This window comes from Nyctibius grandis, chromosome 5 (genome assembly GCF_013368605.1).
Source record: "Nyctibius grandis isolate bNycGra1 chromosome 5, bNycGra1.pri, whole genome shotgun sequence".
NCBI lineage: Eukaryota > Metazoa > Chordata > Aves > Nyctibiiformes > Nyctibiidae > Nyctibius > Nyctibius grandis.
In genome coordinates, this window is record NC_090662.1 from 72,437,179 (window position 1) to 72,461,313 (window position 24,135).

General features: G+C 50.2%; 1 protein-coding gene across 1 annotated transcript in view; it reads left to right on the forward strand.

Moving 5' to 3' along the window:
- The first annotated feature begins 17,885 nt into the window (after window positions 1-17,885).
- WNT5B (Wnt family member 5B) overlaps window positions 17,886-24,135 on the forward strand; it is a 76,975-nt gene continuing 70,725 nt past the window's right edge. Inside the window, exon 1 of the mRNA XM_068401417.1 lies at window positions 17,886-17,906. Within this exon, the coding sequence (XP_068257518.1) occupies window positions 17,901-17,906 (6 nt within the window). The 5' untranslated portion in view covers window positions 17,886-17,900. The remainder of the gene's footprint in view (window positions 17,907-24,135) is intronic.

Sequence of the window (24,135 nt, forward strand, 5' to 3'; positions counted from 1 at the left end):
GGTTCCCAGTCTGGTTTATGTTCACTTGAGCCTCTTTGGCTGAGAAGGGGATTCATGATTCCCATCAGGCCAGGGTGTGCCTGGCTTGTGCAGCGCAGTCCAGATCAGCTGAATGAAACCACATGCCACATAAATTTAACCAGTTACTGTACAACAGGGTATCCATTGGTCTGAAAGAGGTACAAATGCCATTTCTGAATGGCTTGTCCTTTCAAAAGAGGAGGACAAGTGAAAGGGAAGAGTTGCAGCCACCGCCAGCGGGAGAGCACATCTGCAGGGAGAGCAGCACATCTGCAGGCAGAGCCGAGCTGCCGCAGCCCTCGTCGGCTCTGGCTGCTTGGTGTGTTGCACCACCCTATCCCCGCAGGCTGACTCACATTTTGGATGGCTCATAACAATAACACTGTTCGCGCTACAAAGCGAAGATGCCAAATCCCTTTTGTGTGTTATCAGGTTACATTTTATGCATTGTGCAGTAAAACACAACAAGGCATCTGAATAGAATTGTCCGTGTTGACTGCTGTTACTGTGACACAGAACAGGCGAGGCAGCCGTGGAAGCGGCAAATGGTCAGCCCTGGGATCAAGCACACACAAGTTTAAAAGGTTTTTCTTTGCACATATTGCAAAGTTAGGTTCATAGGGGTGTGTGGAGCCCCTGCGTTACCCATGCCGCTGATTAAACACAGGCCTTCTGCAGTCTTCTAGCCAGGATGACTTTGTAAAACCTGCTTTTCTAAATTACACTGGCCAGGGAAACTCTGCTGAAACCACATCAGCAATCCACTGGGAAGAGCAGTGTATTTAGGATCTCCTATTTCCGACAGGATCTGCTGCACTTGTGCTGCACAGATGCCTTCTGCTTATGCGGATTGATGTACTAGGGATGCATCAGCTGTACTGCACAGGATTACCCAAAACGCTAACTATAAACCAATTGCCTGCACTAATGAGGTGATCTGCCTATGGCTAGTGACCTTTAGGCTGTCACTTTGAGATGTCAAGTAGCCACTCTTCTCACTGGGCTTCAGGATGTTCAGAAATCCTGGGCAGATGGCCAAAGCCCTCTTCTTTTACTGTCTTTAAAACCCCTCAAACTCAAGAAAGGGCATATGCTCTGGAAAACTAAATGTATTGTAGCTATATATAATAAAATTAATTGCAAACAATTTTTTTTCTTATCAAGCGAACGGAGCCATACACCTTCTGTTGGTAGAATTTATTTCTGAATATACTGATGTTGTATTATAAAACGTAAGTGGAACGGCTGGGACCAGCTTGAGTGTAGCCGTGGGGTTACAGCAAGTGATTCTCTGGGTGTGGGCTTTAAATCTAGCTGGTTTTAAGTACCTGATCAATAGCTTTTCCCAATGGTTACAATTGCAAACGTTAAAACTGTTCTAGATGAATGACTAAGAAGTTAAATATTTAGGGCGAGGTTCTGCAGCCCGTTTGTGTGAAGGTGTCACTTACTTCAGCGGGAATTCAGCTCCAGGAATGTCTATGGACACAAACCTTGTGACAAGGCAAGTTAAAAACATTTTGTTTCTTTATGTATTGGGAAAAAGTATGGGTTGCTGCTGTAGCTCAAAACCCCTCCTAGAGGGATTTTTGTTTAGCTTGAGTAAACCCTTCATTTTCTGAAAGGGTGCACCATTTTGGGGAACCACAAGTCTTGGAATGTATATGAATGCTCTTAAACTCTCTTATATAATGCATAGAAACTGTTTTTAGCTTTAAACAGTGTTATCATCTTGTAGCCCAATGTATTGAAGTGCACGTGTGCATCTATCTCTGTGTCTGTGCCCATCTGTGTGATAACATATAAATACAGCTGCACACTGAAAACCATGTTTCAAGAATACTAAGCTTGCAATGCCAAAGGTCTGGAAATCAGAAAATCTACATGACTTTATGCCCAATAGGTCCATGATGCAATTTTCAGTGATGTATTTATGTAACTTTTTTTGCTGGCCCTTTCCTTCATTAAGTGTGTAGGATGAATTGATTTCTTCAAATCAGTAATTGCATAAACCCTGGCACTGCTGTCATCCATGCTTCTTCCAAGACCACCCTCTGTTGCAAGCCTCTTGTTACTTTGGTTCTGTAAATTGTCCCTCATGTTAGTGACCACTTAGACATTAAGAGGGCTGCTTCTATAAAGAAGGAATTGCCTCAAAGTGCTTCCATATTTTTCAAGAGATGCAAGCACGTATGTGCTCTAACGTGACTCTAAAATGAACCAAATCCTGACATTTGGGAAGACCCAGACTTCAAATTCTACAGCCCACAAGTGCCCAGAGCAGGGGATTTTGTCTAGCACAGTATACATATCACAGAATCACAGAATCACAGAATGTTAGGGATTGGAAGGGACCTCGAAAGATCATCTAGTCCAATCCCCCTGCCGGAGCAGGATTGCCTAGACCATATCACACAGGAACGCGTCCAGGCGGGTTTTGAATGTCTCCAGAGAAGGAGACTCCACAACCTCTCTGGGCAGCCTGTTCCAGTGTTCGGTCACCCTCACCGTAAAGAAGTTTTTCCTCATATTTAAGTGGAACCTCCTGTGTTCCAGCTTGCACCCATTGCCCCTTGTCCTGTCAAGGGATGTCACTGAGAAGAGCCTGGCTCCATCCTCTTGACACTTGCCCTTTACATATTTATAAACATTAATGAGGTCACCCCTCAGTCTCCTCTTCTCTAAGCTAAAGAGACCCAGCTCCCTCAGCCTCTCCTCATAAGGGAGATGTTCCACTCCCTTAATCATCTTCGTGGCTCTGCGCTGGACTCTCTCTAGCAGTTCCCTGTCCTTCTTGAACTGAGGGGCCCAGAACTGGACACAATATTCCAGATGCGGCCTCACCAGGGCAGAGTAGAGGGCGAGGAGAACCTCTCTTGACCTGCTAACCACACCCCTTCTAATACACCCCAGGATGCCATTGGCCTTCTTGGCCACAAGGGCACACTGCTGGCTCATGGTCATCCTGCTGTCCACTAGGACCCCCAGGTCCCTTTCCCCTACGCTGGTCTCCAACAGCTCTGTCCCCAACTTGTACTGGTACATGGGGTTGTTCTTGCCCAGATGCAGGACTCTACACTTGCCCTTGTTATATTTCATTAAATTTCTCCCCGCCCAACTCTCCAGCCTGTCTAGGTCTCTCTGAATGGCTGCTCAGCCTTCCGGTGCGTCAGCCACTCCTCCCAGTTTTGTGTCATCAGCGAACTTGCTGACAGTGCACTCTATTCCCTCATCCAAGTCATTAATGAATATATTGAATAGAACTGGTCCCAGTACCAACCCTTGAGGGACTCCGCTAGACACAGGCCTCCAACTGGACTCTGTCCTATTGACCACCACTCTCTGGCTTCTTTCCTTCAGCCAGTTCACAATCCACCTCACTATCCGATCATCCAGACCACACTTCCTCAGTTTAGCTGCGAGGATGCTGTGGGAGACCGTGTCAAACGCTTTACTGAAATCGAGATAGACCACATCCACAGCTTTACCATCATCTATCCACCGGGTTATGTCCTCATAAAAGGCTATCAAGTTGGTTAAGCATGACTTCCCCTTGGTGAAGCCATGTTGAGTGCCCCTAATGATCCCCCTATCCTTGATGTGCCTAGAGACAGTATCAAGGACAAGTTGTTCCATTACCTTTCCGGGGATGGAGGTGAGGCTGACGGGTCTATAGTTACCCGGGTCCTCCTTCTTGCCCTTTTTGAAGACTGGAGTGACATTCGCTTTCCTCCAGTCCTCAGGCACCTCTCCCGTTGCCCACGACTTAGCAAAGATGATGGAGAGTGGCCTAGCAATGACTTCCACCAGCTCCCTCAGCACCCGCGGGTGCATCCCATCAGGGCCCATGGATTTATGGACGTCCATAAATGATGATGTATTTATATACATCATGTATGATGGATGTGTAAATACATCATCTATGGATGATGTATTTATTTACATCATCCATATCCAGAGCTGAATTTAGGTTCATCTCTTCTATCTGTACATGTGTTCCTTTGTTTAGGTCAACAAGAAAAACCTTGTTATTCTGGGGATATGTGCATGCATCAAGCACCTATTTGGGTACTTGGCTCAGTTGAGTTTTGCGAGAGTAAAAATGCAATCTAGCTCCCTTTAACCATACACCTGCATTTGCCCAAACCTTCAGTTTGTTTCTGTGCTCGTCTCCCTCTCTTCACAGAGGTATCTGACCCTTCTCTACGAAACATCTGCCAAGGGTGCTTAAGGCAGCAAAGCACCTGCAATTCAACCTCCGCTTCTGCCTTCACACCTACCCCAAACGCAGACCAGCCCCACAATGGCAGCAGCTTGTGCTGATGCTCCCTGGGCATGCCAGCACTTCCCCATGCAATGCATCTTTGAACTTGAATTGCTCCCACTTATTTCTAATGGGTTTGATAATTGAAATCTTCATCTAGCAAAGAAGACTCCTGTTTCTTCAGACACACAGCTGGACATTAACTGTGATCAGGCACCATACGAAGCAAAGACTGCCTGAGGCTTGTTAGGGAGTCAAAGACTTAGAGGGAGATCTGGTTTGACATTAAAATGGAGGTAGTGATGTGCTTCCTCTGTTCTTCCCTGTTGTCCTCAAAACTCATTGCCTTTCTCAGCCAGGTCATTCTTGTCAGCAGCACATGTCTCCCACAAGGTTCTGTATAAAATATTTGAGACTCTACCTGACAGCAAGAGTGACTGACATATCACAGAAGGGGCACGTTATTGCAAACACTTGTAGGCTGCAGTTGCTAACTGCAAGGTGCTGTGTCAGAGACTTAACGACTTGGAGGACATGTGAAATACATGCACATGGGATTTAAAGACTAAGTGCAAAGTGCAGAAGGAGGTAAGTTTGGTTTCAGCATCTCATTTTTTGGTCCCCATGTGACTTCAATCAGCAGTTCATGCCATTCTTCTAAAATTAATTAATTTAGAATGAATAGTTACTATTAGTATTTTGGTGGTGGTGGTCATTAAATTTTGAGAAAGCAAAGGGTGCAACTATTAAGGAGAGTTTGAACTATTGCCATTTTTTCTGTGTCCTGGTTTTGTGGGATAAAATTTATGGAATCAAGTTTCTGTTACATTTTGTTCCAGTTTGTGGACAGTCATGGTGATCAAGGCCATTAGCAGTTAAATCCAGGGCAGCTGACCCAGGCTGGCCCACAGGTGTGTTCTATATCATTAACATCAGGTTCTCTATAAAAGGGAAAGCTGCTGGGGAGGGTTGGGGTTATTTTTGCTCTGCTCTCCTCTGTTCTCTCTTTCTCCTTCTTCTCAATGACTGCTATTCCTGGAGTGACTTGCTAGCACTCTGTGGGCTAAGTATAATTTTGTGTGTTTTGTATTAGCATTGATATTGGTTTCCTTATTTTATTAAATCTGTTTAGATTTTAACCTAGGAGTCTCCCTCCTTTTCCCAATTCCCTTTGTTGGTCAGGGAGGGGACATTGGATGATAGAACAAGTGCTTATTGTTTAGCCCTGGGTGTGGGCTAAATGAAGACATGCTGATATCCTTCATTGCTGTAAAGTAGCATATCTTGCCTTCAGGTATGTTTTCCCAATCCAAGTGGTAACTGTAAGGTTGTTTTCAGAGGGAGCCGGCGCTCAGGAGCAACCGGGGAGCTCCGTAGGCCCATGGCACCCACCAAAGCCAAGGAAGCTCAGCTGTTTGCAGGGAAGGCGCTTTTTGCATTGCTTACCATGGAGAAGATCAAACATGCAAATACAATGAAACTACCACTTTACCTGACCCAGGCAGCTTACAGCCTGAGTGTTATCAGCTGTTGTTTGACATTAAATGTTAAACTGTCTCAGAGACACTTTCAGCTGAAGCAGAAAACACCATGATTTTTACCAGAAACTGTAAAAACTGCCCTTATTTCTCCTTCTAGGAAACACAGTTTTGTGTTAGGTTACTGTGGGTGGGGATCAATGTAAAGTTCTGGCCAAAGACAGCAGTTGGTGGCTGCCTGTGCCTGTGCTGTACAGAGCATAGCCAGCACAGGCTGGGCTTGTTGAAGGCCTGGGTTCAGTAGGAGATGGGAGTTAGATCGCTTGGTTCTCCTTCTGCAGTACCAGAAATGGGTGTCTTCATTGCTGCCTTTCACCTGCTCTGGTGCAGAGGGGAAAAAAACAGCAGTACTAAGTGGCTTTTTCTGTATATTTTTGACTCTACTGAGGAGTTTATTTGGGGTACTAATCTCTTATGCATAAATCCAGCAGAATGATGCTTGTACAGGATATCCTTTTTTCTCTTTTTCTTTTTAAAAACACTTTCTAGCAGAATGCAGCTGAAGTGGTAACAAAGATATTAACAGGTTTGTGCAGAGCTTGGCTCTGTCCCCAAGATGGCCTCTTTACTGCGCCTGGCATGACTGGTGAATATTCACATTTTTACAGACTCTCGGGGCTCCAAAAATGTAAAATGAACCAGGACAAGTGGGAATTCATGCTGTTATCTTGATTGTCTGCGTAAGAGGAGGCCCTACAACAGGGCATTGTACAGAAAACCAAGAATCTCCACTGAGCATGATATATGACTGTGGCAAGCTCTTTCTGCTACTCAGCAAGGAAGGAGAGGACAATGGTAGCTGGCAGCTACTGTTCCAGCTGACAGACTTGACTTGGATTTGCGCTGAGCAAAGAGCATGCATACTGACAATCGCTAAAGCTCAGCTAACTTGCAGCAATTTGTTAAGCCGTAGTAACTCGATGGCTTGCATTGTCTCTTCAGCTGACAAACTAGCAAAATGCTTTAAGGCAGTAGCGTCCAATTTTTCGGCGCTGTCAACTTTCTGTGTGTCTCGGAAAGCAGCATCCATTTTTGTTATCTTTATTCTTTTCAATTCAAAACTGTTAAACATGAGGGTTTTGCTGGTTACTTTGTACGGCCTGTAAAGTTGTCCAATGGGCATGACAAATGCAGGAACCGCTGCCTCAGAGCATAGGGTGCTGCTGGTTCTTCAAGAGGAGATGGTAGGACCTAAGTTGCTCGATCCACTCTGGCTTCTGCAAACTCCTTTGTGACAATTTCTAATGCAATACTGTAAGGTCCCTATTTTTCCTGCCCCAATGATGTGAAAAACGTGAAACACTGTTTTGAGCACAGATAACAAAGTCTTTTGCCTTGTGTGTTTAGGCCAGCATTCAAAATCCTCCATCACCATGAGGACATCGCACACCACAAATTCTGCTTCCTACCAGTGCCCTCTGAAGGGTCCTCTCCTGTTAGTTTGGCAGCAACATGACACCTTGAATCCAGAATGGACCCCTCGCTAGACCCAGGGTAGGAGAGGTACAACAGCCTGCAGGAACCCCAAGGAAATGACAGAACCAGGATTCGTCAGCAAAATATAACACAAGTTTGCAGCTTCCATTGGGAATCCATGTCTACAGCCATCCCTGGGGTGGCTGAGAGGGATTAATGTCTTCAACACCCACTCTCTGTATGTAACCCACATTTCTTCATGGACTTGAGGAGGGGTTTGGCTGCTCACCCAGCCCATGAGCCTGATGTGCCGGGGAGAGGCAGCAGCTGCTGGCTTCGCACTGAGCTGCAGGAACGAGCACTGCTGAACGGTGGATGTTGGAGATGTAGTGCACCTAATGCAACATCAGTCCTTACAATCTCCCCCCAGCAGCCCAAGTTAGGCACAATGACTTTGAGATGACAGTGAAAGGCTGCTCCTCGCCCATATGGTTGGAGGCTTTAATTTGATTCCTTTGTTAATGAAGTGCTGACTCTTGAAAACAAGAGTGGTAACACAATTATTTATGCTCATCTGTCAGAAGAGTAGATCAAAGCTATCTATAGAGCTGCAGACAAATATCACCACGGATGACCCAGAGGCTTCCTTTGTGTGAAGTGACAGACTGGAGCATGACTTCATTGGGAAACCGGTCTGAGATCTATACAGTGAAGTCAGCCAGCCTAATGCTGACCCAGAGCTTTCCTCTGCATTTGCTTACAGCTGAGTAGTGACAGGGGTTAGAGACGATGACACCAACTTTCCCTGTTTTTGTTTTTCTGGTAAGAGACCTTATTCAGCACAACAGTATCGCTTATGCTCATCGTTACGTGTGCAATCTCAAGATGATATCTCGGCAAGTTCAGACATGATGGAGGCCTTTATGTTGTGTCGCTGTGGGGTGTGTTGCAGCCTGGCACTGTGCAGCGAGGGTGCCGTGGATCATTTGGGAACCTCTGTGGATGTGTGAGGAGTGAGTGGTGTAGCAATCATTTTATGCCCAGCTTGGAGCCAAACCTGACCAGATCCCTGCCGTCCAGGTGTCTCGAAGCACATCCTCACTGTAGCGTTGACACCATTAACTACTAACATCTTCTCAACAGGGAAGAGCCAAGGAAATGTAAGGAAAATATAGAGAGCAAATCGACCAAAGACAATGTCAAAGGCCACCTCCCCCCCTGCCTTCAGTAGAGCTCTGTCAGCACATACCAGCTGCGGTTCAGGCCTCTGAAAGGACTACTGATGCCTAGACGTTTAGCTTCCGTTACTTGGGAAGGTTCCCGTAACTCACTGGCAATGAATGATGTGGTCGCCCCTAAAGCCCAATTTTATATACTTATTAAGGATCAATAGAGACAGATCTGGGCCCTCTACACCGCACAAAAGCTAGTTCGCTCTCCATAGATCTCTGTGCATGACGTTATTCATGCTACTATAAAAGGGATTATATAAAAGCCATATCTTGAAAGGTGTTGAACACAACGTTACAATCTTCCATGATGTTTGGTTCTTCCAAACACAGCCCCTGAAGCCCTGCGATGGGAAGAGGGTCCCCATCTGCATTTACAAAAAAAAAAAAGAATTCCAGCTCCCTTTGCTGGAGGGAAATGAAGAAAAATGTAGCTTCAGTGAACACTAAAGGCTCAGAAACAAGAATCAAATCCACCAAAAAAAAAGCCTCCCTGAGTAAAAAACAAGATCTTATGCATGTGAGTAAATATGTTTGGGGGCATGAATCATAGTGTCTTCTTCAGTTTTTGTGGAGTTTTTTTTTGATTTGGGTTTTTTTGGAGAGTTTTTCTTTGTTTTTTTGCAGGTGTGTATAATTACAGTCCCAGGATGTGTTGAAGCATTTAGTGATTTGGCTTAACTTAAGGTGCCACAAGTGAGGTTAGCAGGTAGGTGCTCTGCACATTCTGGAAAATCAGTGTCTCAAGCTGAAAATTCAGACTCATGCCTTAAGGATGTTGACCACAAAAAATACAGAACACTTACACAATTACACTTAAATTGTATGGGAGAACTCTGTCTTTAATTTTACCTTTGCAAGAGTACATGACAGCAATCTGAACTAGAACGTGTTGGTTTATACATCTATTGTGTAGTAGATGTGTAAATATGTACACACACACTTTTTTCATGAACAAGCCCTTGAAATGTGCCAAGGGCTGCTTGTGCCGCAGGAGCATCAGTATCCGTGTGCATCCCTTTGTCTGGTGGCCAAGCACTGAGACCGTATTCAACACAACATCTGAGTGCCTTGGGAGAAAAACATCTATTGCCACGTGGTTTCTTCCCTCTTCGTATCTTGTGGCTGCACTGGTGCTTCAGTTATTATAGTTTCCTTCCCTGCCTACTTTGCGTGCTTTAATGCTGATGTTTATGTAAGCCTGTATATTACCCATGCTATATATATTTGTTTAGAAGCCACAGTGTCTAAGAATTGTATTTATGTTCCCTTCAGCTTGCACTGTGAAGGTGAGACTATTAAGCAAAGGCATTTGTCATCAAAGGACACTTCGGAGCCTACGAAACACGGTGGTTTTCATACAAAGTCTTTATTGTCATCGGGTTGGTTTGCAGAATGATTTGTGAGTGGCAAAGCCAAGAGCTACAGAGCCCACCCTAAGCCTTGCTTACACTCTTCAGTTCATCCCTGGGCTTTGTGGGACCCAGAAATAAAAGCAGGAAATGTGCCATGGTTTCACTAGCTGTAAATAGCGACCGTCCCCAGGCTGTGTGAGATCTGTCCCAGGGCAGTGTCTGCCTCCGGGCAGCAGCACTAGCAATCATGCTCCTGGCAGACGTACATCATTTCATATATGTCATCCCTCCCCATGCACTGCCCTAAGCCTCCATCTGCAGTCCCGGCAGCTCTGTCCCACCCTCCCGCTCTGCGAGGTGACATTCCTGACCCCATACAGACCCTGCCCACTGTCCTGACTCCCTGGTGGCAGGGTGGCAGGGTGGCACTGGTCGCACCCTCCTGGCTTGGCATCTCAGCACATTTCATTCCCTTCCCTTGCCGCCTGCCAGGCCGCGGAGCGTGTGCCACCCGCCCCAGAAGCCAGCTGCGTCACCTGCGTGTCCCCGGGGCTGCCCGGGCAGGGTGTCGGGCTGGCCCCGCAGCCGGGAGTGCCCAAGCCAGCAGTGACGCGGAGAGGCACTGAGCAAGCCCAGGGAGCAGCTCTCACGTCGGGTTTGGGGTTTGGGGGATTCTGCCCCTCCCATGCCCGCCTGCCGCAGTGCCTGCAGGGCCGGGCAGGAGGGAGGGGGCTCGACCCTGTTAGCCTGTCCTCTGCCTCTCCCCATCAGCATGAGCCCACCTCTCTGCATGGTCCATGGGAAAGCTGGATGTAACGTGTGAATTGTGTTTGTTTCCTCCATTAACTGAAGTTGCTCTGCGGTATTAATCCCAGTGATTATCAGGAGAATAACCCCCTTCCACCTTGTCAGTGCCAGATCTAGCCAGAGGCCTGTCTTGCTTTCTAAGAAAGAAATTGCAGAACATTTGAGCAAGTGAAGAAAGAAATTACAAAGGGAGACATTCAGAAAGAAGCAGGGGGCTGGAGAAAGACAAAGAAAAAGACAAAGAAAAAAGGAAGGAAGGAAGGGAGAAAAAAGAAAAACAGAAGTAAAAAAGAAAAAAGTAAAAGAGAAAGAGATTACATGGAGAAATTAGGGAGCACGTGGTGGAGCGACGTAAACCCTTAGCATTAGCTGGGATTCCCCTGTTGCCATCCTGGGGAAGGGGCTGCGCTGCAGTAAGGAGCAGCACAGCACGGAGGGGCATGCACCCCCTCCCACCCCAGCTGCAAACCTGGAGCAGCAGTGGACCGCAGGAGAAGGGGATGCCGGGGCTCGTCTGTCTCTGACCGATCCCAGATAGAGCCTTGCATGCACTTTTCCCAAAACCTCCTGTGGATGCTCAGCTGTTTGGGGACATCTTCTTGCCAGATTTGTGGGACTTCAGCATCACTCCACTAATCCGGAGAGAGGGGGCTGGTGGGGTGACTGCTCCCTCCTGACTATGCAGGGCAGGAATTTGGGTTTCGTTGTTCCCTGACACTCAGGCATTGGGGGGAGCCCTTTGTCAGAGCATGCGGGGCAAAGAGCCCCAGCACAGTGGCCTCAGTGCTCCCGTGCCCCAGCATGGTTGCACCCTGGGGTTGCTCCTGTCCTCACAAGGCGATGCTTGCTTTGCCTACAAGCAGCCAGAGTGCTCTGTCACCTCCTGTGCACCCCAGCCTGCACACAGGCATGCACACAGAGACACACGCGTGCGCACCCATGTGCTGCTGCCGCTGGGGAAGCCCGTCGCATGGTTGCTATCACAGATCATGTTTAATTACACTGTGGAGCTCATTACCACAGGAAGCAGCCGAGGCCAAGAATTAAGTAAGGCTTTAGAATGGGATCGGCCATTCAAACAGACAATAAGAATATCCAGAGTTGTCATAATTCATGCTGATAAAAAATTTGGAAAGGATGTACAACTCTTCTCCTTAGGGTTTAAGCCAAGTAGAAGAGACCAAGAGACTTGGTCTGAGAGGAGGGGAGTCGGGGGGGCAGATTACCTCACCGTCTGGCTATGGCCGTGGCCCTGCGCCTCCCCAAACCACATAGCCCTGGTCCTTATCAGTGGCAGGGCACAGGGCTTGGTGTCCTGAGCTGGCCCTGGGGGCATCTCCTGTCCCCCTTGCCCGGCAGTGCCATGGGGCCAGGTGATGCTTATCTGCCTGTGGGAGGGAGGGACTGGGAAGCTCTCCCAGCTCCGTGGGACAAAACCTAACAGGGTCCTGGTCCATCCCCACAGCCATCATGGAGATGCAGGGCAGCTACTCCCATGCCAGCCTGTGGTCAGGGCCAACCCTGCATCCCTGCCCGAGCCAGCAGTGAGAGCTGGTGGGACTCGGGTGGGAGGCTGGTCCTGCCCTGGTCACGTGAGGCGGCGCTCCTCTCTGGGGGCTGCCGAGGAGGCCAGTTACAGTTTAACTCACTCAGGCCACAGAGCCTGCTGTCGGGAGTGCCTGTCTAATGATTAAAGCGCTAAGCGAGGAGGCATGAACTCTGTGTGCTCTCCCCAGCCTTGCTACTGAGTTACGTGGAGCCAGGCAAGTCAGGACTTCACCCCACCACAGCCATCAGGTCCGTATGGTTACTGCCACATCCTTTAAATCCTCGTGTATTCACAAGGGTTTCTTGTTATTTGATATCTTGGTATTCAAAACCTAGTAAATAGCTCGGTTCACCCCTTTGTTCAAGGACTGGGGAGGAAGAGAAAGGAGTCACGAGGAGGAGGGCTTCAGCCATAGGAGATCTGCCGTAGGAGAGCCGTACCCTCATCCACCCTCTACCCTGTAGAACTCAACATCCAGAAATGCATCTCTGGACATTGAATCCCTTGTGGGCACCTGATGGGCTTCCCTGAGCTGTGCTTCAGAGGACCATGAGGGCAGGGGCAAACCGGACAGAGGATAACATTTGTAGCCACTGAACGTGACGAGGCAACCTGCCATCTGGCAAGGCCAGCACACATCAGCCAGCATTGCGGGCTGTCTCCATCTGACCTCTGGAGCAGCCCCTCCAGCCAGCAGTACCATCCAGATGGGGAAATCACTCCCAGGGACCCTACTAGTACATCATCGAGGCGAGGAAAGGCAAATGCACATCATACAGTTGCTGCATTGCCCTTTGTGTCCTGTGCCGGCAGGGGGAGAAGAGCATGCTTGGAGATGTCCACCTCCAAAAGCAGCAGCTTCTGCCCATCTATGAAGCCCCTGTTTGGCTCCTGCCTCTTCTCAGCAGGGTGTCCCCGAGTCCAGGATGGATTTTACTTGGTGATGTCACGCCAGATGAATCCTGGTTTAATTGACTGTGGGTGAAATCATGCTTCGATGGTTAATGTTATACTTGGGGCTGGGAAAACTACTGCAAGATCATAGCAATTAGAGCTGGAAATGATTCAAGTCATCTAATTTATTTCCTTTCTCCCCCCTTCATTGTCTCTCCTGGGGATGGGGGCAGAAAAGTTCCCAACAATACGTCTCCCTGTGCATTGTTCAGTCCTGTCTCCCTGACTCAAGGAACGGGGCGTCCACATGTCCCTGGGGAGACAATTCCACCACTTGAAAGACATCAATATTAGGAAACATTTCAGAAGTTCAGCCTATATTTCCTTTTGTGGAGTGCCACAAATTCTCAGGTCATGAGCTTTACGCCTCAAGGAAACTGGCGGCTTCCCATGAGGGCAGCGGCTGGGAATAAGGTGGTGGTTTTCTTTGGTGTTTGCAGGGGCAGGTAGAGAACATCAGGGTGGATTAGTGAAGGTTTTCACACCTGTGAGGCAGGTAACTCGTCTGGAATGAGCCCTCCTTTGGCAGTAGCTCAGGATTTTTTTTTTTCCATTTCCAGATTTTTATTCCACAAATTCCACCTTGACTCATAAAAATCTCGCTGCTGGAAACTTGTCTAGCTCCTCACAACAAACTGACTCCCTTTGACTTGCTCCTACTGCTGCTACTAATCCCACCACAGGAATGTGGGGCGAGTGGTAATGAAAGGACAAAAAAAGGTCCATCCTGATGAAAGCAGCGTAGTGAGGAGCAGCAGGTACTCCTCGAAAGCTGTTGCAGAATAGGCATCATCTCAGCCTCAGCTCTGCACTGCATGCAGAGAGGACTCAAACCATCTGACTAGGGGGAAGCGTATTGTGCAGATGCAACAGGGATGGAACAAACTTCCCAAGAGATCAGAACTCATGAGCACCACAGAAACGCTACACTGAGCCTACAACTATGTTAAGAAAATTTGGAGCCACACCGCTCACTTTCTAGTGATAAGGTCTCCTACTGCTGAATATATTCTGCAGGGTCATGCCATTAACAGAGAGGGACTTACATTCCTTATACATTTTAAATTGCTCTTCTTCTCTGCCAAATGAACTGAATATTTCCACATCTCAAACAGTCTGAGCACTTCCCCACCCTCTTCCTGCTCACCAGCAGCAGAGGCCAGCCAGGTGACACACATGACATTCATTACTATAGCAGATGAGAAAGAGGAACATGAGGGCAACTGGAGCTGTAGGAATGTTTTGGCGAGATGAAGAGAAGTAAAACGGCTTGTGGTATCCAGAAGGCTGTATGGGTTAAGCTACTTTTTGCAAGTGATCAGATGTAACATCTTCCCTGGATGTGCTGTGACAGTGACTTCCACCAATATTAGTCACATCTGAGATGCTGGTCGCAGAGTAAAGTCCAGTTCCAGTTGTGGACACTGCTCATTATTAAATCAGTGAGGCTTAATCATATCTGGACATCTTCTAAAGAACATCTGGACGACATCTTTGGCAGCTGAGACTAGACAGAAGCCCCTCCTGCTGGCAGCTGGTGCCCCCAGTACCTAGTGAGGCTCACCCCTGGCCAGGTACGAGTGCCCTTTCCTCATCCATCCTCCTCTGTAGATGGAGGAATAGCTTCAGTGGACAAAAAACTATGGTATGATATTAATGGATCACTGTTTTGGTGGAGGATAAAGCAGACTTGCAGGGAAAACTAGAAGAAAAGAAGGCAACCAACTTTTCTCCTTCCAGGAGAAAAACACCAAAGACATTCAGCCAAGTGAGGTAAAGCAATAGGTGGTCTCCTGCCTTCACCCACCCACGCAAGCACCATGACCAACTCATTCTGTGTCCTCAGTGCTGGCAGAAGTGCCAAGTCTTCCCCCTTGTGAGACACACACCCCTCTAGATGGGCCACACACCTCGTTACTGCTGGCTGAGCGCCTCTTGCCTCTTCTCCAGCCCTTCAAGTGGTTAGGCAGGTGCCCACTCCCACCCAGCTTTCAAGGTGTGCACTCTCAGCTGTCCCTCCTGCCCTTCCTGGCACGCAGCACCACCACGGGACTGCCACATGCCTATGTGCTTCCCGATGGCTCTTCTTGTCCCACCAAAGCAGGAGTGGAGACAGCAAGGAGGGATTAAAGCTGCAGGAAGTCCCATCTTCCTCATGGACTACACTGAAGCCAGCATGGTGTCAATAAGCCAGGATCTTTTTTTTGAATAACCCACAAAGCTCATAGCTTGGAGTTTTAAGGAGCACGTGTATCCAGTCCTGTGCACTCATCTCTGCTGTTGGCCCTCCAGTGGTTCTGCCTTCCCCTTCTGCTACCTCTAACCGTGATGTAAGACACCATCTCAGGGTGTGAAGCAGTGCCAGCCCGAGGAGGATTCCCGTGAGGACTGATGAGGACCTCTGGCTTGCTAACACATTGTGGCCAGCTGTCCCTTGTAACATCAAAAGTGGAAAAGCATGTTACTTGACAGGCCAAGCAATTTGTTACCAAGCCTCAGGTCTGACACACTCCGCTTCACACCTCCAGGTCCTGGGAGGGAACCCTGGTGTTTTCTAGGTCCCCAAAGGAGCACCCTGCCCTCCCCAACCTGAACATGCAAATTAGGAGTTTGCCTGACAAGCAGGTAACAACAGCCCATAAGGTAAAGCAGCTTTACCTCGGAGCAAAAAAGCTGGCACCTAAAATTTCCTGCAGCCAGCTGCAATTTCAAGACTGCCTTTGCCCTCTAATTAGTTGGTATTTACTGTACCAACTATTATCTTTCTAGTTACATAGTGCTGAGGACAATGGCTCCTTATTTCCTACCACAAACACTGGGTTACTATTTACCTCCAGCTGTACTGCCTCTATCTCCTGTTCCCATTAAAAGAAAGTATCATTAATGACTACAGTGATGGGAAACACTGGAACAGTTGGTCATAAATTAAGACACTCAGAGCCTTCAATTATTTGTACTGTGTAGCCTGTATTCATTTACCTGCTCCTCTAAGAATGCTCCCATATTTCCACTCTGAACCTGAACGGATGCTCAGGTTTGAAACCAGGCACTCGTGTAGGGGTGCACGCCTCAAGCTGCGCTAAGTCCCAAACTGGTACAAATCTGAGTAATTCCGGGGGGCCAAATGCCTCCCTGATGTGACTCCCTTTGGATACTCACCTGCATGTGGCTGTACATGTATAGGAGCGGCAAGGCACTCCTTGCATTGGATGCGAGGCTCTGCAGCTCCTGCCGCATGGAGATTTTGGATGCCTGACGCTGTGCGGCCCGGAGATGGGATCCCGACACTACAAGTGTAAATCCTGTCTTCCTTGGCTGCTGCAGAGCTGCCACCAAGCTTGGAGGCCGGGCATGTAAATCCTGCCTCCATGCACTGAGATGCCAACAATCCTGAGGGCTGGGGACCACTCCCAGTTACACCAACATAAATTTGAGGTGATGCTGCCAATGCCTGTGCAGCTACTCCCTACTTCTGTCAGGAAAAGTGAGAACAGGATCTGGCCATGGATCTGTGAAGTTTTATGGGAGAAGTGAGGGAGAGCCCCGAGTGTGATTCCCGGTGTTGCAGGCAAGGGGTGGACGTGCCTGTTGAGAGTCAGCCCCATCAAGGGCTTCATGCAAGTTATGCGCTGCCTCTGCCAAACTTTGCCAGCCTTTTTTAACAGCATCCCCAAACCAGGCTTTGCCTCATTCACACCTTCCCTGCAACCCACCCCTGCCCGCACTGGGAAACAGATGCCAAAAATCCCATCTCGGATGAAGCAGCAGGTCACCAAGTCAAAACCCCTCCACTGCCAGAGCCAGAAACCCCACTGCCCATGCCCGGGAGGCTTTGGCTTCCAGCACGTTGGCCTCCTGGCCAGGGGCCACACGAGCAGGATGCTCGTGAGCACCCACAGTGAGAAATGCACGGTGCTGCCTGCTGCACAAGGCGCTGGTGGGCTGGGCGCTTATGGGCGGTGGGGCCTGGCAGCCAGGAAGGCAGCGAGCACTGAGAGGTGCCCTGGGAGCGACCCACGAGCGACCGAGAGCCCCTGGGGGGGCTGCTGCGCTGCCGGGCCCGGGGCGGGGGGCGGCAGGGGCCAGTGAGCTGCAGGGTCGGATGGAAAGAGCCTGCCCGGTCCCCACGGCCACCCCGCAGAGGCACGGCGCTGCCCGGGGGTCTCCTCCAGACCCCTCTGCCTCGCAGGGCCGCAGCGTTTCGTTCCGCGTCGCCTTCCCCCCTCGCCGGCACGGCCCCCCCTCGACGGCAGCGGGCCCGCACCTCGCCCCCCGGCCAGCCCCCCGCCCTACCCCACCCCGGGGCCGCCCCGGCAGGGGAGGCCGCCGCGCCCCCCCGAGCGAGCCCCATCCCGGCGGCGTCGGTGCCCGCGGCGGGGCGGGCGCAGGGCGCGGGGGGCGGGAGCGGGGCGGGGGGAGGCGGGGCGGAGGCGGCCGGAGCCCCCGGGATCTGCCGGCACCTCCCGGGCCCGGCACTCGCCACTGCCACCAACTTCGGCCGGGAGTCGCCCTCGGTGCCGCCGTTCCCGGAGCCCAGCGCCGCCGCGGCGACGGGGAGGGCAGCGCCGGCAGCCTCCCCCTGCTCCCTTCTCGCTGCCGGCGGGTGGGTTCGGCCTGGAGCGGCGACGGGGCCGCGGCCCCCGGGGCAGGTGCGTCCCCTCGCGGTCTCCGGCCGCCGCGACGCCGCGGCGGGGGGCGCGGAGCACCGTGCCCGCCGCGGGCGCCCGCTCACCTGCCGCCGCCGCCTGGGGACGCGGCGCCCGGGAGATGCAGGTAGGAGGCGGCCCCGGCCCGCGGCGGTGGGGAGGGCGGCGGCGGCGGCGGCGGCGGGGAGGAGGAGGCCGGGGAGCGGGAGGCGTTTCGCCGTGCCGGGCGGCGCGGCTCGCCGGGCCCGTCCCGTCCCGGGGCCGGACGCCTCCCCGGGCGGCCCCCGAAGGGGCGGGAGGCGGCGAGGGCACCGCCGGGGGGTCGTTGCTTTTTCCCAGCCAGGGAGACTTCGCCGCCGACCCCCGGCAGCGCGGCCCGGGGCCGTCCCCGGCCCGTTCCGGCTGCCGGTCGAGACAGGGCAGGGGCTGCGGGGGGCCGCGGGGATGGGGCGGTCCGGGCTGCGCGGAGACCCCGCGGCGGGCGGCCCCGGCCGGGGGAAGGAGCCGTCGGGTGCCGCGGCCATTGCGGGGCCGAGCAGCGGCTGCCGCCGGGCTGCATCCCCCGGGCGAGCCCCCCACGACAAGGAGCAGCGGTGGGACGACTGGAGCACGGGGCTTGGGCCGGTTGCGGGGTGGCCTTAGCGGTATTACTGCGGTGGGAGAGACCAGCTGTGGCAGGAGAGACGCTGCCCGGTCGGGGCCGTACTCCGGCACAAGGAGCGTCGGTGGGGTGCGAGGGATGCTCCTCTGGGGTGGCAGACGTTGAGCTGGTCAAACAGATTTTCCTCGGGCATGACAGAGATGAGTTTGGCAGAACAGATATTACTCCAGTAAGACAGGTGTTAGTCTGAGCAGAGAGATGTTACTCTCGGATGAGGGTCCTTTCTCTGAGCGTGAGCGCAGCACCTTTCTGGAGAGCACCCGAGCCCCCTGGCCACACTGTCTTTCTCACCCACGTGCCCATGGTGTGGCGGCACGTGCCGTCATGGGCCATGGCATGTGGTGCGGGAGAAGATGTTCGTGCGAGTGGAAATGCAGAGTAGCGACAGTGTGCCTGGTCTCACGGTAGCAGGGCAGGAGCATCCTCGTTATGTCCGTAACAAACACGCTGTTTTATGAAACTTGTTTTTTTTCTGGGAATTATGGCGCAATACTTCTCTTAGCAGTATGGGTAAAATAACTTCCCCAAACATATTTTCGTGTACTGTGACGCACTTTGTTGCCCCGTGTTTTTTGTGCTTCTCCCTCTGCCACCAGATGAACATCCCTCTCAGTCTCTCTATCCAACGTCTACCTGCCTCTTAATGCTTTCCTGCCTGCACTCTCCAGCGTGTGATCATCATCACCCTTGCTCTGCTGCCTGCACCTACGTACTCACCTGTTCATCTTTGGGGTTGGTTTTTTTTTTATGTGACAGAGCTGTTTCTCACACGCATACCAGCATTTATGTTCTCACTTCATTTTCTTCATAGCCAAAAACGCGGGTGCATGCATATCACGTTCCTCATGTACACCTGCACTTTTCTGATATAATCTGCTCTACCACACTTCACCTGCACACACAGACTGTCTTTTGCACCGATGCCTCCTTGACTGTCTGTCCTGTTGCCCTTTATTTGGGCTTTTGTGTCCGCAGATCCTCGGGCACACGTGTATTAATGGGCACACAACGTATCTCCTTCCTTTACACTCATCTTTGTCTGTCTGTCCCTTTGGAGCCTGTCTGGTACGTGCATATCTCTGGCGTCTTCCCCACCTTCCCCTGCAGGTGGGAGCTCTGCAGGGGGGCACCAGCGATCAGGCGTAAGCCTGTCCTTGCCCTTCCTTCCCACGTTTGCCACTGGGCATCGACACACGAGCTGAAGTGACTGCTTTTTCTGGTGGTGGCAGGTTTAACCTGTGGGTGCCTGTCTTCTGTCACACGCACAGATGCTGTTGTAAGTGGAGAACTAAGTTGGTTACATGCTCTTCTTCCCAAAAGAGAAAGAAGTGGGTCGTCTCAAAGATGGCAGGAGAGGCAAACTCCTCGTAACTCCTGTCCTGTGCCTGGACACCTGGGTTTATCCAAGGTAAAGGTTGGATGCTGCAGGAATTCAGGTGGAATTTTTTTACCCCAAGCATCTAATGTGTGGGATAAGTCGCCACATGCGTCAGTGAAGCTAGCCCAAGAACTTGTTTTTTTTTTTCTCCTTCTTTAAAGAAATTAGCCAAGTATATGAAGGCAAAAGCATGAGGTCAAACTGCCAGTGCAGGGTAGGAGGCAGAGCTGGGGAAGCGAGCTGACCCCGTTCCCCCTGTGGGTTTCCTCTGCTCCCAGGCTCTGTTGCTCGCTCGTGTTTCTGTGCCCAGGAGTGTCTGACAGAGGTTCCTCCCTTTTGGAAAGGAGTCCCTCCCTAGCTCCTCCTGTGCCTTCAGTATTAGCACACGTCTCCTCTCGCTAGCTGTAAGCAACCCCTGTGTCCTTTCCCCTGTCTCTAGTGCATGTACAATGAAAACGTCCTTCCATGTGTGTCTAACCTCTATTTAGGGAAAGCTGAAATTGTGGCTGCAGGCTCCCAGCCCTGAGAAGTCTTCTCTCGGCCCCTTCCCTCCCAACCTGCCAGAAATCAAGTCATCAGCTGAAAAAAATGAAAGTTTTGGAAGAGCTGGGTCTAAAAAGTTGGGGGTTCCTTTTTTTTTTCTGGTACTAAGGTATGTCCCAACTGTATTTTCCAGACTTATTCTGCAAAGACCAAAACCACACCTTTTTAAAGAAAAATGCACATTCTTGTATAGTGAAGTCTCCAGGAGCTTGGACTTTTAGGAAGAGATCAAATATTGTGAAATTAAGCAAAATTAATAAATCTGTGCAGTCACCTTTAATGCTCTTTGTTGCTTTCTCTAGCCTAGGAGGCCTCTCTGTTTCTGGGCTGCTTCAGATGTTGAGTCTTTTGTCCTCAAATTGTTGGGTTTGTGTTTCAAGGCGCGCAGGGAAACCAGTTCTTTTCTCAGTTCATGATTCCTCATTTAAATGAATGGAAATTGTTTCTATTCATAAGATCTTTTTTTCTAATGGCTGATCAAAGTTCAAGTGAAAATGATTTCATCATTTCCAAATTAATTGGACACACACACAATAAGCATTTCAGAGAGACTTTTAAACACAGGACTGTTAAAATCAGGATGCAGATAGCCAAGGCATGTTGTTGTGTAAGACAGGGCAGTCCATGATCTGCTTCCATTTTTTTAAGAGAAAGGGACTTTCACTTGCTGGAAAAAGGCATACAGACTTCATTAAAACTGAAGGCAGTGCAGAGAAGAGTCACGGGAATTTTTCCTGGACTGGAAAAAATCCTTTTCTAATGGGAGATATAAGGAATGTGGACCTAGGTAGCCTTTCAGAAAGAAAATTAAGAGGTAGCGTGGTGTGATTCCTGAGTGCTTTCAGCAGCACTGAGAGTAGCTGGTACTTGGAGAGCTTTCTAATTCAAGAGGAGAACTTAAAGTGTGTGGCTGGGCGTTTAAGCTCTATACATTCATGTTAGAAAGAGGCAATGTTTTTAACAGCAGGGTGATTAACCAGCGGAACAAACAACCAAAGGCAACATTAACTTCTCCAGCTTTTAAAATCTTCACACAAAGACTGAATTTCTTTTTGGAAAAGATGCTTTACTGGAGCTCGAGTTCTTGGGCTCACTGCAGAGATTACTGGCTGAGACCGTATGGACAGAATTACAGACAAGACCAGACCCTGCGATCTGCCGCCCCCTTCCAAGTTTTGGCTTAGGCCTTGATAAAGCTTACGCAAGCCTTCCCCTGTTCTGTGTGAGGCAGAGCAACGGGGTCACTGACAGCAGATTGTCGCTTTTCAGCACAGCTGTTTCCACAAAATAGGGATGCTCCCGTGTGCCTCGCCATTGCACGGCCGCTCTCCATGAGAGCGCTTTGCAAGGGGAGCCCGTTGTAGATGGCAGGCTGTCCGTACGTGGGGATCCTCCACTTGTCCTGGGGAGCTGTGAAATGGGCAGTGAGGTTTGAAGGCTTCCAGCGGGGCTGCGGGCAAGCGCAGGGAAAGGAGTGCTGTGTGTCCCCTCCAGTCCTCGGGGCCTGGAAGACTCAAGCTAGAGCTTGGCTGAGTTTGCGAGACTTTAACTCCATGTTCTTTCATTGTCACGAGCAATTGCCAAGCTGCTTCTACTCCTTTCTCCCACAGGGAACTCAGCAGGGCTCTGGTACCCAAATGGCTACACCGATGCTGTGGCCCCCATGTTTCTGGTTGGGTTTTCGCTGGTACCTTTCCTTTGCACAGTCCCCGTGCACTGTGCGTGCCCGGCTGATGTAGAGAGCTGCAGCTCTCCTCAGGCTGCAGGATCCTCCATGCTTCTCTCAACAGCTTTCCTGCTTCCTGGGGATGCTGCCTGGTGGGGAGGTGCTTGGAGCAAACAATGGGGGAAAAAATGTCCACACAGTTGAGCACTCCCTCACCTGCTCGCCCCCAACAGCCCTATTCTGGGGTGCCCCAGCCTGCGGCTGCAGCCCCCCAGCAGTTTTGTTGGGGGGTCCTCCCCAGGGCCTGGCAGTGGCAGATGATGAGAGCTGCGTGAACCCCATCTCTTCCCCATGGTATGTTTACCTGTCTAAATTTAACTCCCCAGCCAGCTTCATCCATCCTAAGCCGACCTGTTCTCTTGTGGCTGAGCTGTGGGTCTGGCTCCCGCTGCAGCGTTTCCTGGCTGCCTCGGGCTGGTGGTTTGCTGCTCACTCCCTCTCTCTGGCGGACGCTGGCTCTTTTGAGGTCCCGGGCAAGCCAGTTCTCCCCACTCATAGGTTTTATTTTTAAATCTGGTTGTGCAGCCCTCAGGACTGGAGGGTCCCTTGTTCTCTCATCCCTGGTTGCTCTGAGTATTTACTCTGCAGTGGGCTTCAGGAAATCTCTTCTCCTGCTACAGCACACAGCCGTTTTCCTTCTGGCTGTGGTTGCTCCCAAACGGAGACCAGGCATGCTGAGGAGCTCCCTGGCCATCTCTAATGGGATGGTGCTTCTTTCTGCCCCCATTGGAACCCCAGTGGTGGGGTCGGTAGGTGCTTCCCCCTGGAGGCATCTTCCACATTTCACTTTGTTCAGAGCTGGGCTTCCCTGAGCTGGCCTTCATCCCAGTTTGTTTGGGATTTGAGTGATGTGCCCCTTGGCTTTAGAGGAGCTGGAGAGAGGGAGAAGCAAGGGAGAGGGAGCACTCCTGTTTCTGTTGGGCTGGACAGAATTTACTTCCTTTAGAGTTTCAGAGTTTGGGACAGTAAATATGGCTCAACCTGGCAGCCTTCTTCATCTAAATAAAACCATTGGGATCAAACCATTCGTGTCCTGCATAACCCTGCAAGAGACCCTTAATTGATCTCTGCTTTTCTGAGCATGCCTGCTTGTCATGTAGTTAATGCTGTGGTTAACCACATGAGAGGGATGGTTTGTATCCTGGCCTCCTCTGTCACTCTTTGAGCTAACCCGGTGGCCATGTGTTTAATACTCTCATAGTCAGAGGAAAGGTAACCAAGGCCAAAGTTTTCTGGCCAAGACCAGCAGTGACTGGTGATTTGGGGTATCCAACTTGAAATGCTGACAAAGGTCCTGATTTTTTTTCTGATGTTGTTATCTGACACTTGGGCAGGCTTAAGTAGTCTGGACTTGATTACTCAAAATGACTAGTCCATTTTGCAGACCTTCGTCTCAGGATCTGAAGCAGAACTAGGCAAAACAAAATGAGATAAAATAATGCACGATGTAGGTCTCTAGCAGGGATACTCAAATGGAGTGAGCCTTCCTAGAGCAGGAATCGGTTCACGGCTGGAGAGCTCATGTCACTGTTGCGTGCGAGAGTTCTTGGTTTACATTAATTTGTGGTTTTTCGATACCTCATGGGAAAGGCTTGAAGGGTTTGATACTTTTATCTTAGGGAAAGAAAAGGAGAGCAACATGTAACTTTATATATATAGATATGTGTGTGTGTATATATATATATGTGAAGTTTAAGTCTTATTTTATTTGAAGCATTTGGGGAAAATATGTTTTCTGTAAACTCTCCCATCTCAGTTGGAAATGAAGGAGACCAAAGTGGTTGGCTGGAGCACGTGTTTTGGGGTTTTTTTTCACCATTAAGGGCAGAGGGTTAACAAAAGTCATACCAATGCTAGTATTTCAGTGGTCTCCCTAAATTTTTCTTCCTTGTCCAGTTGTTCTCTGTTCAGCTTCTTGGCTCATTTGGTATCATTGTTTCACTGAGTCCTGGAGCATTGTAGCACCTCTATTATGGACAAGTTGGGAGTTCTAAAGCAAATTAAATGAAAATCTCCCTTGCTTAGCTGTGAAAACATTTCTGAGCTTT